Genomic DNA, 13240 nt, shown 5'->3' with positions numbered 1-13240 from the left:
TTGTTCATGAGAGGATCAGAGGACCTGTTCGTATGATGACCTTTTCGGAGAAGTACCTGTGGATGCTTCAGAAGCACAAGCACAAGACTCTTCTGTTTAAACATTTATAACATGTTTGCCTTGGAATTTTTTTTTTTGACTTGGTAAACAATTATAAGTTTATATAACTAAGAAGCTGGGTTACTTGCGGAAAGCAAGGTTTTGTTGAGAAATATAGTTAACCCATCTATATACCCATTACCAAAGGCTCAAAGTACCTAGAACGTCATTACATTGCATCAGTGAAAGCCATAAAAAAATGTTCATATGTTAAACTTTCCATTACATGCAGCTGGTTCAACAGATTTGTTTTCTTTTGATGTACACAGGAGGCACGAACTTCTTGTTTCTTCAACGCTCATCTGTTAATGCCATGACTGACAATCTTCTCTATTCCCATCAGTGCTTGCAAGAGACATGTCTATGTAGCACTCTCGTACTGACCTTGGATTCAGAGCTAGTTTCGCATAAAAACATGTTTGGTGCATGTATACGTCATACATAGGGAGCGGATCATATTCGGAGAATCCGGGTCAACTTGTAAACCTGGAAATATAAAAATGGAGCTTGAATCAATGTATGAAGTTGTAAATGGGAAGCAACATAGATATTATAGAGAGAGAGAACTGACTTGTGCAGTCCTGCTTGGCAAAAACACCTCTAAGCAATTTCTTTGACCATCAATCCTGCAAAAACGTGGATTTGGTTCAGAATGATGAACAGGCCACATCTTTATTTCAATGAGAACTAGCACTTTAAAAAAAACTGTGTTGATCCAAAAAAAAAAACTATGTGAAAATTATAGACCTCTTGCTAATCGACCGTTGAAGATACTGGTCCTCCTTTAGAAGTCCCTGACCCCCATATTTCGCTTCATCAGAGTTCAGTATCATCTGCAGAATCCAGGTAATATTCCCAGGTTAAATGCATAAGAAAGCCTTTACAGTAATTATAGGCTTTTATCATGATGGTTGAAGGGTAGAATATATATATATATATATACACAGAAGGGAAAAAAACTTACGGTATATTCACCAGCTTCCTCTACGCCGACACCATACTTTTCATATGAATTCGATGGGTGGAAGTTAAAGATAAACAAGAAAGGACCCCTCGAGAATGAAATTACCTGTAGATGATGAACAATAAGTTGTAAGTACATTGTCCAAACCCTTTTATTCCTGATGCATATGTTTGATATACTGTTAATTTCTGATCTCGTATCTGTACATGTGTTTAGAGATATCATCATTATGATGAGAGAGGGCAACTGGTTCTATTTCTTTCTTTACAAACCTAGAAAATATTGCATATAAAGGCAATTTGCAAACACTGCTTAGCATGCCAGTGGGCACTTTGAATATATATCTTCTGGTTCATACCGTGAACCCAAACAATTTAAGTTGAAAAAAGCAAGCAACGGGAGTCAAATACCATATTTGCATCATTCACATGGTGGATGCTGGGAAGACCTCTTGAAAGGATGCCCTTGCTTTTATCCAAGTCCATTAGGTCCTACAAATATAATAATAAGATCAGTAACTACAAGCATTTCTTCTGATCCAAGAGTAAATAAGGGTTGCAACAGTTTCTACTCCTTACATTACATGTAAAGATGTACAATTTTAATAAGGATGTGTACGTTTATAAGACAGCAAGATAAAAATATACAATTAGTTGCCACTGAGTATCATTGGCAGTAAATCTTTTTAAGGTCAAGTTCTCGAGTATTCATGGTAACATTCATTCGCCTCCTTCATAGACTAGTACAGTACTAACTGCTACGACAGTTTACAAGCACAAGCAGTTTTCCGGAGAGGCTACCAAATTGATGGATATGGAAGCAGTAGTTGTATAAATAAATGTCACGGCAGATACCTTGTCAAAGGAAAACAGCTGATGATGGATTCCACTTTCCAGCAGGTCCCAGCGGCGGTTAGCCAGCGAAAACGAGAATTTATTGCTCTGTGTAGGAAACTCAACCCTCTGACACAAGGACAACATGTCAGAAATATGAAAATGATGTCTTTAGAACAGTGAGAACATGGAGTTACCTCAGGATGTCCAAATTCATTTCCCATGAAGTTGAGGTAAGCACGGCCACCAATTGTAAACGTAAGAAGTCTAATCATCTGGTTTAAACAAAGACAAGAAACAAAGACTTTCAGAAACCAAGTGAAATAAAAGCACGAAAAAGCACCTAAGGAACTGGGTCCAGCTAAATGAATTTTGTATTTGTTTCCTCCCACAAGTTGTAGAATAAGAATTATCCTAAGTTATGTATGTAGTGTGTAAAGGCGTAGAAGATATCTAACGAAAGGGGTACCTTATGTAATGAAACGCCCCTGTCTAGCAACTTAATCTCATTTTGGACTCCACCAAACAAGATTTCAGCAAATGAACGCCCTCCTGATATGGACTAGTGGGGAAAATAGAACACACAACAATGTCAAGGAAACCTATAAGTAAAGTGGTATGGTAGATAGCATAAAGGTTTAGACATCTAAAGTCACAGAGTAAATACTTGGTTGTGACTTTCGGCATAGCTGAGCATCTTGTCTGCATACTCTTTGTTAGCCACCAATGTACTGACAATCTGCAGCACTGGCAAAACATCAGAGAAAGGGACCAAAGTCTTGTTCTGTCATATCTAACAATTAAATTTGAAAAGCTAAGACCTTGCTCATGCTCCATTCGCTATCCGGTACGGTGTCAAGGAGAGAAACCCACATTTCTGTCGCAGAAAGGTTCACATAATAATCAAATCCTAGCCCACCTTGAGAAACTGGCTCACACAACCCAGGGTAATATGTTGCCTAATTGCAAAAAGAAACTTCATTAAGTTCCACAGTGACTGCATAATGTAACTAACCCCAACGATGCAGAAAAATCTGAATGTATGTAGAAAATCAACAAAAAATTCTATTTTTTAACCACTGATACAGCTGGGATTCATAAAAGAGAATTTGTCAGAAAACTTTTTTCAGTACCTATGGTCAACTTAATTGGCATTACACAAGCCAGTCGACACAGTGGTTGCTGTTATGGGTTGTACATGAGAAAATGCATATATGCATGTTATCTGTTACTCATTGATTTTCATTAAACTAGTATAATTTAAACAAAATATGGCTTAACTGAAAGCAATGCATAAGCGCCATATGCCCAACCTAACTATGCTTTAATTAAGGAACATTAAAATGATGTGCAACTTATTGACAAAGGAAGAAGGATGTGTAGCTTACATCCTCAGCAATGGTTATTATATCTGGATGCAAATCGTGCAAGATTTCATTGGCCAAAATGAGGTACATCAGAGCATCTCGGTCAACATACTGATTGCAATAGCTGCAGCAGGACAAGCATCAACAATTTGACCAAACTGTCACCAAAATCCGAATTACACAAAGCATCTAAAGAATGGAGATGTCTTACTCATCAAAACCGCTGTTAAAAGGAGCAAAACCATTGTGCGTGTAGATCATCGAGGCAAGCGAGTGAAATTGGTAACCATCAACTTGATACTCTGTAATCCACCTACAAAATCCAATTGCCACAGCATCAGATTCCTTATCCCAACGAAGTGCAAGATACTTTTCTACTAGACCAAAGAGTGAGTACACCCAATACATTATTCACAAACCACATAACAATGTGGTTGCCTTTACCAGTTCAGATTTGAAATGAGAAAATGAAAAACATCCAAGTCGCCGTATTTGAACATCCGTGTGCCCCAGTGTTTGTGATGCCCCCTTTTACCTGTTTGCAAGATGAATAATGGAACATGGTGTTTAAGAAACGCTCGGTCATATTCAACTATGTCGAACATATTTGAGGCCATCTTTAGACTTCAAAAGGCTATGAATATACGTTGGTTGTAGCACAATAACTATGTTGCTTATTTTCCAGTTACATAGCGATGACTAGGCCATCAACAAATTAAAATAAAGGAACACTGTTTGAACATCCAAAAGCATGAAAGATATTTAAAGTAAATTGATAATTATGGAACATTACCATGATGAAAATAGCAATCGTTTGAACCATCAAAAAGCGAAAGCCCAACCATTTGATCAGCTGCTGCATAAGACTGCACAATGTCTAAGAAGACAAGGAGTCCTAGGCCTGTATGTAGATTAGTTCAACTTATTATATGCTTCATTAACAACAAGTTTGACTCAAAGCCTCTGGCAACATTAAAAGAGACACCAGAAACACTTACCATGTGCTTCATCAACTAAGCGTTTGAAGTCATCTGGCGTTCCATATCGGCTACTGACAGCAAAGAAATTAGTAACCTGAAATGGTGATGGATACGAATTATGGCAAATGAGGAAAGAAATACAAACTTTAAAGAGAGGAGTTTTAGCATGCTGACCCTATAACCGACAGTGTAATAATCCTTGTGCTCAGGGATACCAATCAACTGGATTGCATTGTATCCTGCTCTTTTCACATGAGGAAGGACCTGATGTTTCATAAGCCAAAGAAAGAGTAAGATATGTGCATAACAAGAATACAATGGACGCATTAGGAGGTAAGGTACCTTCTTGGTAAATTCCTCGAAAGATGAAATCTTTGCCTCAGACCCACTGATTCCAACATGACATTCGTATATGCGCAATGACTTTGGTTTGTCTGGCTTGGAGTGTTTCCACTTGTATGCAGACTCAGGAGAAGGTTCCCAGTGAATTGCATAAGCTTGCTTCCCCTCGTCCTCTGTTTAGAGATCAGTGACTAAATGCTTGATACATTACCATGAAAACATCAACATAACAAATAAAAGATAAGCAGATGCTATCTATACCTGGTTGCACATATGTAGCCCAAGCAGGCACCCGTTCAAGCGGTCCATCAGGAGTGTTGAAATACAATCTATACTTGCTTCCATGTGGAACAGCAGGAATGTACTTTTCCAACCACGCCTTCCTTCCTTTACGCGTCTCTAACCAATACGGAATCGGAGGTGACTTCTCATAAAACTTCTTTGTCCATTCCGGAGATGTCACGACGTTATAGATATCATATGGTTTCCCTCGACCGTCATCAATGATGTCGCATGGAGGTAGATTACTCGGTGGATCATTCTTATGCTCCTCCTTGTACTGCTTATACCTCGTCTCTGCGTCTGGTATCTCACCTAGATCTTCTAACGTCTGTGGACTGTTGGGACCAAACAGCTGCTCGTATAGTTTTGCAGGAACTTCGTACCGGTTCTTGATAAACCGGTCCTCGCCAGGCTCCCAATACTCATCATTGGCTCTCTGGAAAACCTCTTCCGCTGTTACACCGCTGTCTCCTTTATCATAGTCATCCACGTAGTTGTACTGCTGGAAGTATAGTTCTTCTGGTTCTTCGCCTTCTCTTAACTTATCTTCAAGAATAATGAACCAATAGCCAAAGTCATCATGGCCAAATAATCCTTCTCTAGCAGAGTTTTCTGTTGGAGACCATCCGTTGAAGTCTCCGATTATAGCACCGTAACGAGCACCTGGACCCCAGTCTATGAAATCAACACGGTGTTCCATGTGTCTATGCATCCCTAGTAACTCAAACCTACACGGAGAAGGATTCAATACATTAGACAAAACCATTTTGCTAGCTAATATAGTGAGTGAGATACTAGGATACTGGGATACATACCCTGAAGCAAGATCTCTGAGATCGAAGTGACGTTTGAGAAGCTCATCTTTAAGGTCTTTTATAGCTTTATGCCTACAGGGTTTAACAAAAGGAACACGCTTTATATACATAACTGTAGCAAAGATTACAACTTTAAACTCTTTGTTCTACCGTTTTATACAGATAAGTGTAGCTAAAGAGCTAAAGTTTCGAACTTTATAACTTCGAATGTAGTGTAAGATGTGTTTTAGAGTGTAACTCGTGTAGAAAGATTACAACTTTGAACTCTTTGTTCTACCATTTTCTGATCAAAGATGAGATTTTTTTAACCTTTCACGGAGAAACTGAGCGAAGATTCTGTCGGCGATTCCGAGTTTGGTGAGAAACCCAACTGGGTCGACTCCGGAATCGGCATCGCTATTAGTGCTCTGACTCTTCTTCTTCTTCTGTTGCTTTTGCTGGCGCGGTTGGTCGGCGGCGAAGCATGTCACTTTCACCTTGATTTTTCTGGGGAAGTTGATTCCGGGGATGCCCAGGCGGGTCTTGTCGGAAACGAAAAGGTTGTTTGGGTAGAAAGAAAACGAGGTTTGGTTAGAGAGGGAAACCATTTTTTCTCGTTGGTGCCAGAGAGAGCTCTCTACTCTACAGCAGGATTTGTTTAATAGACAGTCAGGAGGGTTTAAGATAAGAGGTTTTTTGAGTCAACTCGTGATGTGAACGAGTTCACTCTCCCTTTGGATTTTTTTTCTTGGATTTGAACTTGAACCAAACCGAGCGCAAATAAAAACCGGTCCAATCTTAGAACCGATTGTTCAAGAATTTCAAAAATCTTGAACATAAAGGTTTCAACGCCGGCCTATTCAATCTATCTATCTATACTACTATTTATGAAGTGATTTGTCTTATTTATCATTTTTTCATGATTTTAGTTAATTTGCTTACTTGTCATCTCTTCTATGATTTTAGTATAAATCATTAGTTTTATTAATTTTTTTTTTGATATATATATTTATCATGATATTTAAAATCATGATAAACAAGAACCTATTGTACCGATAAATATAGGGCTTATTTGCCAAATAACCAAAAAAAAATGAAAAATTAGATTTTGGGAGAGAGAGTAGAGAGAGATAGGAAGAGAAAGTAAGAGAGAGGGGGAAATTTTGGTTAGTTAATGCATTTTTTTTTTCATGTATATAGGGTGCAATTTTCCATAAATATATACTTATATTTTTAAAAATATATTTTAATATATGATAAACATGATATTTAGGATATTTAATTAATAAATAGATATTAATAATATATACCGATAATATCATCATTACTTTTCTCTCATTTTATAATTTTAGTGACTAATATTATAGCTAATTTCTTTGATTTTTACTGAAAATATTGATCAAATACAGATTATGATAACATTTATATATAAGTATACTAATATATTTGAATTAATCAGTTTTTTTAGTTAATTTGCTTATTTTTCATCTTTTCCATAATGTTTGGATAAATCCTCAGTTTAATTAATATTATTACTTAATTTGTTTATTTTGATATCTATATATTTATCATGATATTTAAAATAATTAATAAACATTAACCTATTTTACCAATATATATATACTAATATTTTTTTAAAATATATTTTAATATATAATTTTCATGATATTTAGGAATTAATAAATATATATTAACAATATCTACCGATAATATCATCATTACTTTTCTCTTATTTTATAATTTTAATGACTAATATTATAGCCAATTTCTCTGATGTTTACTGAAAATATTGATCAAATACATATTATTATAAAATTTATATATAAGTATACTAATATATCCAAATTAATCGTTTTCTTTTGTTTATTTGGTTTGATCCCTTAATATACTGATCAATATTCATATACTCCTGTTTTCTAAAAATAACATCCTCAGTACTTCCAAATCCAGACTATTTCCTCTATTTCTGTTTGGTTTGATTTTGAATAGTTTGGTTTTATCAGATTGAACATTACTAAACTATTTCTATTTGTTACTGTTTTATATTTGTGATTTTTTTATAATCTTTTTAGTACCACATGATTTCTTTTCAGTCCAAATACAATATGTGTTAATGTGTTAATTTCACATACAAAATTTCCTAATTTAGTTATTACTATAAAAATATTTTGATCCAAAATCTACATCACATAAATAAAAATATGAAACAAAATAATACAATTTAATACATTGATTACCAATATGAATATTGAAATTTTATAATTTATAATAATTTAAAATTTGTATCTAATTTAATTATTATTATTTTATAAAAATACATTTTAGAATTAAAAAATGTTAGATGTATAGATATAATAATCCGCACAAGGTGCGGATATCAACTAGTTAATAATGTTTTGATTCAGTTTTTTTTAGAAATTAAATCAAAATGAATATGAAATTAGGTATTTAAATTGTTTTGTTTAGGTTTCGAAAACTTCTTTGAAATTGATTTTTGGATTTTTTTTTTTTTGAGTTTTTTTTTTATATAAACTTGAATTCTGATCAAATTAGGATAATGCTTTATACTTGAAATACCGTCCTACAAGATCAGTTCGAATGCGTTGATAGATCGGATCAGATACATAATTGAGTTTATCGATATGGGTTTTATAGAGATGTACATGTGTGATTTGAAATTCAAATCAATTTTGATAATTATTTACAAATTTATAGTTGAATTCTAGATCTCAATTTGTTTGCATTAAGCAGCTGTTTTGGTCTTCTTTACTGCAACCTCCAAGTTTCTTCTTGTGATTTGAAGCTCTCTTGTGTAGTAATGCATTCTGTCCATCACCAATGCCAAGAACAACACAGTCCCTTTTCACACACACACACACACAAGATTTTGTTTTTTTTAAAACAATCAAATAAAACGCAAGAAATCTAATCTATTAATTTTTAGATTTTTAACGTTAAAACCACTCAACTAAGTTTGTTTTAGGTAAAACCTCTCAAACTAAGTATTTAACGAAAAAAATTCTAAACTAACTTTATTTAATGAATTAAACCCTAGCACGTCATAATTATCATTACTACCGGTAAGTCTTTAGTTTATGAGTTTCTACATTAAATAAACATAGTTGAGGGGTCTTACCATTAAAAAAAATCAAAATTTTATAATATTATCTAAAAATTAGTGACTTCAATTTTCAAAATTAGCATTTTTAATTGTTTTGTAAATATATGAGTTTGATGTGTCTTTAACATCAACATTATATATGTATAAATTTAAAATGTAAAAACCCAGAAAATAAAATAAAAATTAAACTAATGTTGCTGTTATGTATTTATTTTATGGGTTTTACATATATAATACTGATGTTAAAAACACATCAAACTCATATATTTACAAAAAAAATTAAAAACGCTAATTTTAAAATTTAAGTTACTAATTTTAAATTAAAAATTTAAGTTACTAATTTTAAAAATTTAAGCTACAAATTTTTAGATAATATTATAAATTTTGAATTTTTTTTATTTTTAATGGTAAACCCCTCAACTATGTTTACTTAATGTAGAAACTCCTAAAATAAAAATTACCGGTAGTAGAGGTAATTATGACCTATGAGGGTTTAATTCACTAAATAAAGTTAGTTTGTGAATTCTTTCGTTAAATACTTAGTTTGGAGGGTTTTTACCCAAAACAAACTTAGTTGAGGGTTTTGAACATTAAAAATCCTTAAATGTTTTTTACAACAATAAACATTAATTTATGGTTCTATTTTTTATCTACTATTAACAAGTCATAGTAGAACCACTTAAAGAATTAGTTAATGTGACATATTTGATTATTTACATTTATAATAAACCAACATTACTTAGAATTTTATTTTTTAATTATAACAAAATATGTTGATAAATAATCTAACAAAATCTTACTAAAATTTTAAATAGTTTTCTAAAATAACACACTAATTAATTTCGTAATTAGTAATATAATATTATTATAAATCAACGTCAATTATAATTTTATTCTAAAAGAAGAAAAAAAATTATATACTATTTTTATAAATTTTATAATTATATTCTGTATTATATAAAAATAGAACTGAATTATGAATTACATATGAAAAATAATATATTAAATAGGTAAATTAACAAATTTTATTTTTAAAAGTTGTTTCATTTAAATAAATTATCACTCATCATTAAAATGGGTTAAAATTCGTAAACTATATAATATTTCTATACAAACATAAATTTAGTAACATAGGTTAAAATTTTATATCTACAACTATATGTTATGTTTTTATTTATTTTGAAATTCTCAACAATATGTTGTTTAAAAATGTTTTATACACAAAATATAATGGTATATAATAAGCTTTATCGCATATACTATTTTAAAAATATGTTATTAGAAAACTATGAAAGTAATAATTCATTTAAAATAATAATCAGAAATCAAATTTTAATTAATAGATTTTTATAATTATAATCAAATTTGTTGAGAAAAAATTACCAAAAGTTCAAATTTGTTTTAATAAAATAATGTATTAATGTAGTAAGAAAAACAAATTCAAAATTCATGTAATCTTCCAAACTCAAAAATAGTTGTGTAATTTTCCAAATTTTTCTTGACAAAATATTAAATTTTAAAAATAAATATATAAACACAAAATGGTAATATAAAATAAATATTTAAAATTTTACAAAATATAATCATAGATAATAAAGAATAACTTTTTGAAATGCACCACGAAAAACAAACTATATGTTGTAAAAAATTAAAGTAATCTAATATTTTAAAAACTAATCTATTAATTTATGAATTATATTTAACAAAATTATATTTGACAAAATTATATTAAATAGGTAAATTAACAAATTTATCTTTTTAAATCGTTATATTTAAATAAATTATCACTCATCATTAAAATGAGTTAAAATTCGTAAACAATATAATAATTTTATACAAAAAATAAATTTAGTAACATAGTTTAAACTTTTATATCTACAACTATATGTTATCTTTTTATTTATTTTGAAACTCTCAACAATATGTTGTTTAAAATTGTTTATACATATAAATAATGGTATATAATATTTAGCTCATATACAAATTTAAAAATATGTTATTAGAAAACTATGAAATTTAGAAAAATTTAGAAAATATTACCAAAATTTCAATTTTATTTTAAATAAAATAATGTATTAATATAGTTATAAAACAAATTCAAAATTCAAGTAATCTTCCAAACTCAAAAATAGTTAATTTTTCAAAGTTTTCTTGACAAAATATACAATTTTTAAAAATAAATATTCAAACTCAAAATGATAATATTTCAAAATTTTAAATGATAAAATCAGAGATAATAAAGAATAACTTTTTGAAATGCATTACGAATAAATAAGCTAAATATGTTTTAAAAATTAAAGTGATATAATATTTTGAAATCTTAATTTAAAAAATTAATATCATAACATACAAAAAATTATCATATACACAATGAAATTGCCTAAAATAAATTGATAGATGCTACTATGTACAAAATTCACTAAAATAATAGGTCTATATTATTTAAACAAAACAGTATTTTTTACTCATAATTCCTGTAAAATACTAAAATGATATATGTTAAAGTATATTTTTTAAAATAAAACATGTAAATATAAATTATCTTAAACATATTTTTATAATATAAATAAATAAATTTTAAAATTGATTATATAGAAAATGTATAAATTAAAGAAAAAAAAACAAATTTTGGAGGGTGTTCTCTATTTGACTATTTCATATTGTTATTTTATTGTACCTATCTTGAAAATATATTCGTAAGTAATAAAAATAATAGCAAAGTAAAATGTATTAAACAAATCACTATATATTAATAATATAGAAAAAGAAATAAAAACAATAATATTATAGAATAACACAATATATAACACTAAAATGGAAATCATATATTTAAAAAATTTGTAATAAAATCAAATACATTTATAAAATGAAAAAATATCTGCACGTACGTGCGGGTCAAAATTTAGTTGTATATTAAATGTAAGTTGTGTATAATACTTGTATTCCAAAAAAAAGAGTTTATATTATCTACCCACGCTTTTCAAAAATAAAATATTATTTACCCATGAGGAAAGATTCGAGGAGGCGATTCGCAAACATGACTTGATCAGTCGGGTTAGCTACACCACCAGACTCGGAGACTCTTGTGTTGATCTGAATCGTGCTGAACAGAACCGATCCAAACAACACAAGCATAGTGGCTGCAACCGTCTTTGTAACCAGTGGTCCTCGGCCTTGCTTCAGCAGGTCAAGCAATTTCACCACCACTCTTCTTACTGGAGTCCCAAACCCGAGTGTTAAGATCAGGGCGGCTTCAACCGCCACGATCGTGAACAATAGCTGAAACATCTCTATGAACATTATTTTTGTAACACGGATAGGTAGTTTAACATGAATCAAATACAAATTTGCTTAAGTTTGTTATAAACAATATTGAAAGAGAACTTGTTGTTGAGTATAAAGAATATAAAGTTACTTGATGCCAAGCCTTTGGAATCAAATGATATTGTATAGGTTATGCTGTCAAGAAACGTTCGACTTTGGTTTTGTAATCTTTATTTGTATATTTATCTTGCGATCATTTTGCCATATATACTAGAAGATTCAAACTTTTGAAGACTTTTTAGATTATCATAAAGTTTTCGGATGAAGTTCATAATCTCTAACCTAAAACCTCATGTAATATTAGTTTCATCTAAAACATTATTTGATTATACGATTTTTAGGTTTTGCTTTGAGTACTTTTTTGGCGAATGCTTCGAGTACTTTTTTACTTGAATTAACAAAATTTGGTTGGTTGAATTTTTCAGATGTTTTGAATTAAGACATTAAAATCATCACTGTTGTGGAATGTTGGCATCTCATCACCCAAATATAATATCGTATGTGGTTTGATAAAAAGAAAATCAGTTAATTCTGTAATATTATATGGTTTGGATTTATAAATCGCAAATCTAATAATGCAAATGCTTTGCATAAGCTATATATTAAAATCATATTTGAACATTCAATGCATGGTTGTACATAGATTCGATAGATAGATGGATGGAATTAACATTTTATCTGTCTATGATATCGAGCCGGTCACATTCACGCTCTTCAGAATTCTTGATATCTTATATTTACGCATGAACATTTTCTTTACTAATTTCATTATATATAACACTGAGAAAAACTATGAACATCAAGTATGTGTTGTAACTTTTGTTACTTGCTTAAGAAATCTTCTGATATCTTTATACGCTTGAACATCTTGTTTACCAATTTTATTATATATAACCGTGAAAAACCTTGAGCATCAGGTATGTGTTGTAACTTTATTTATTTGCTTGAGAAATACAAATTGTAATATTTAACACTTTGTAAGATTAAAATCTATTATACAGTATTAATTTATATCATAATTACCAAAAGAATATCAGCTAAAAATAACTAACTTTCCTGTAGGTGATCTACATAAATAATAACAAAATAAAATCATATGTGTGTTATTTGAAGAAGCAAAATGGTTTCTTGCTA

The 13240-nt window shown here is 30.4% G+C and overlaps 2 protein-coding genes across 2 annotated transcripts; both read right to left on the bottom strand.

Annotated features, from left to right (window-relative positions):
- Window positions 1–34: 34 nt before the first annotated feature.
- On the bottom strand, window positions 35–6352 carry LOC125598519 (1,4-alpha-glucan-branching enzyme 3, chloroplastic/amyloplastic). The gene is made up of 20 exons (XM_048772561.1): window positions 5992–6352; window positions 5683–5754; window positions 4847–5595; window positions 4586–4758; window positions 4418–4507; window positions 4262–4337; window positions 4057–4164; window positions 3708–3798; window positions 3475–3576; window positions 3285–3387; window positions 2718–2855; window positions 2564–2635; window positions 2366–2458; window positions 2094–2171; window positions 1918–2025; window positions 1474–1554; window positions 1064–1168; window positions 847–932; window positions 671–725; window positions 35–585 (listed from the first exon to the last, which is right to left on the bottom strand). The coding sequence occupies exons 1-20, from the start codon at window positions 6267–6269 to the stop codon at window positions 553–555; spliced, it is 2691 nt and encodes an 896-aa protein (XP_048628518.1). The 5' UTR covers window positions 6270–6352; the 3' UTR covers window positions 35–552.
- Window positions 6353–8250: 1898 nt separating this feature from the next.
- LOC125598516 lies at window positions 8251–12219 on the bottom strand. Its single transcript, XM_048772557.1, has 2 exons — window positions 11785–12219; window positions 8251–8520 (listed from the first exon to the last, which is right to left on the bottom strand). The coding sequence occupies exons 1-2, from the start codon at window positions 12080–12082 to the stop codon at window positions 8405–8407; spliced, it is 414 nt and encodes a 137-aa protein (XP_048628514.1). The 5' UTR covers window positions 12083–12219; the 3' UTR covers window positions 8251–8404.
- Window positions 12220–13240: the final 1021 nt, after the last annotated feature.

This window comes from Brassica napus, unplaced genomic scaffold (genome assembly GCF_020379485.1).
Source record: "Brassica napus cultivar Da-Ae unplaced genomic scaffold, Da-Ae ScsIHWf_172;HRSCAF=309, whole genome shotgun sequence".
NCBI lineage: Eukaryota > Viridiplantae > Streptophyta > Magnoliopsida > Brassicales > Brassicaceae > Brassica > Brassica napus.
This window is presented reverse-complemented; position numbering and strand designations above follow the sequence as displayed.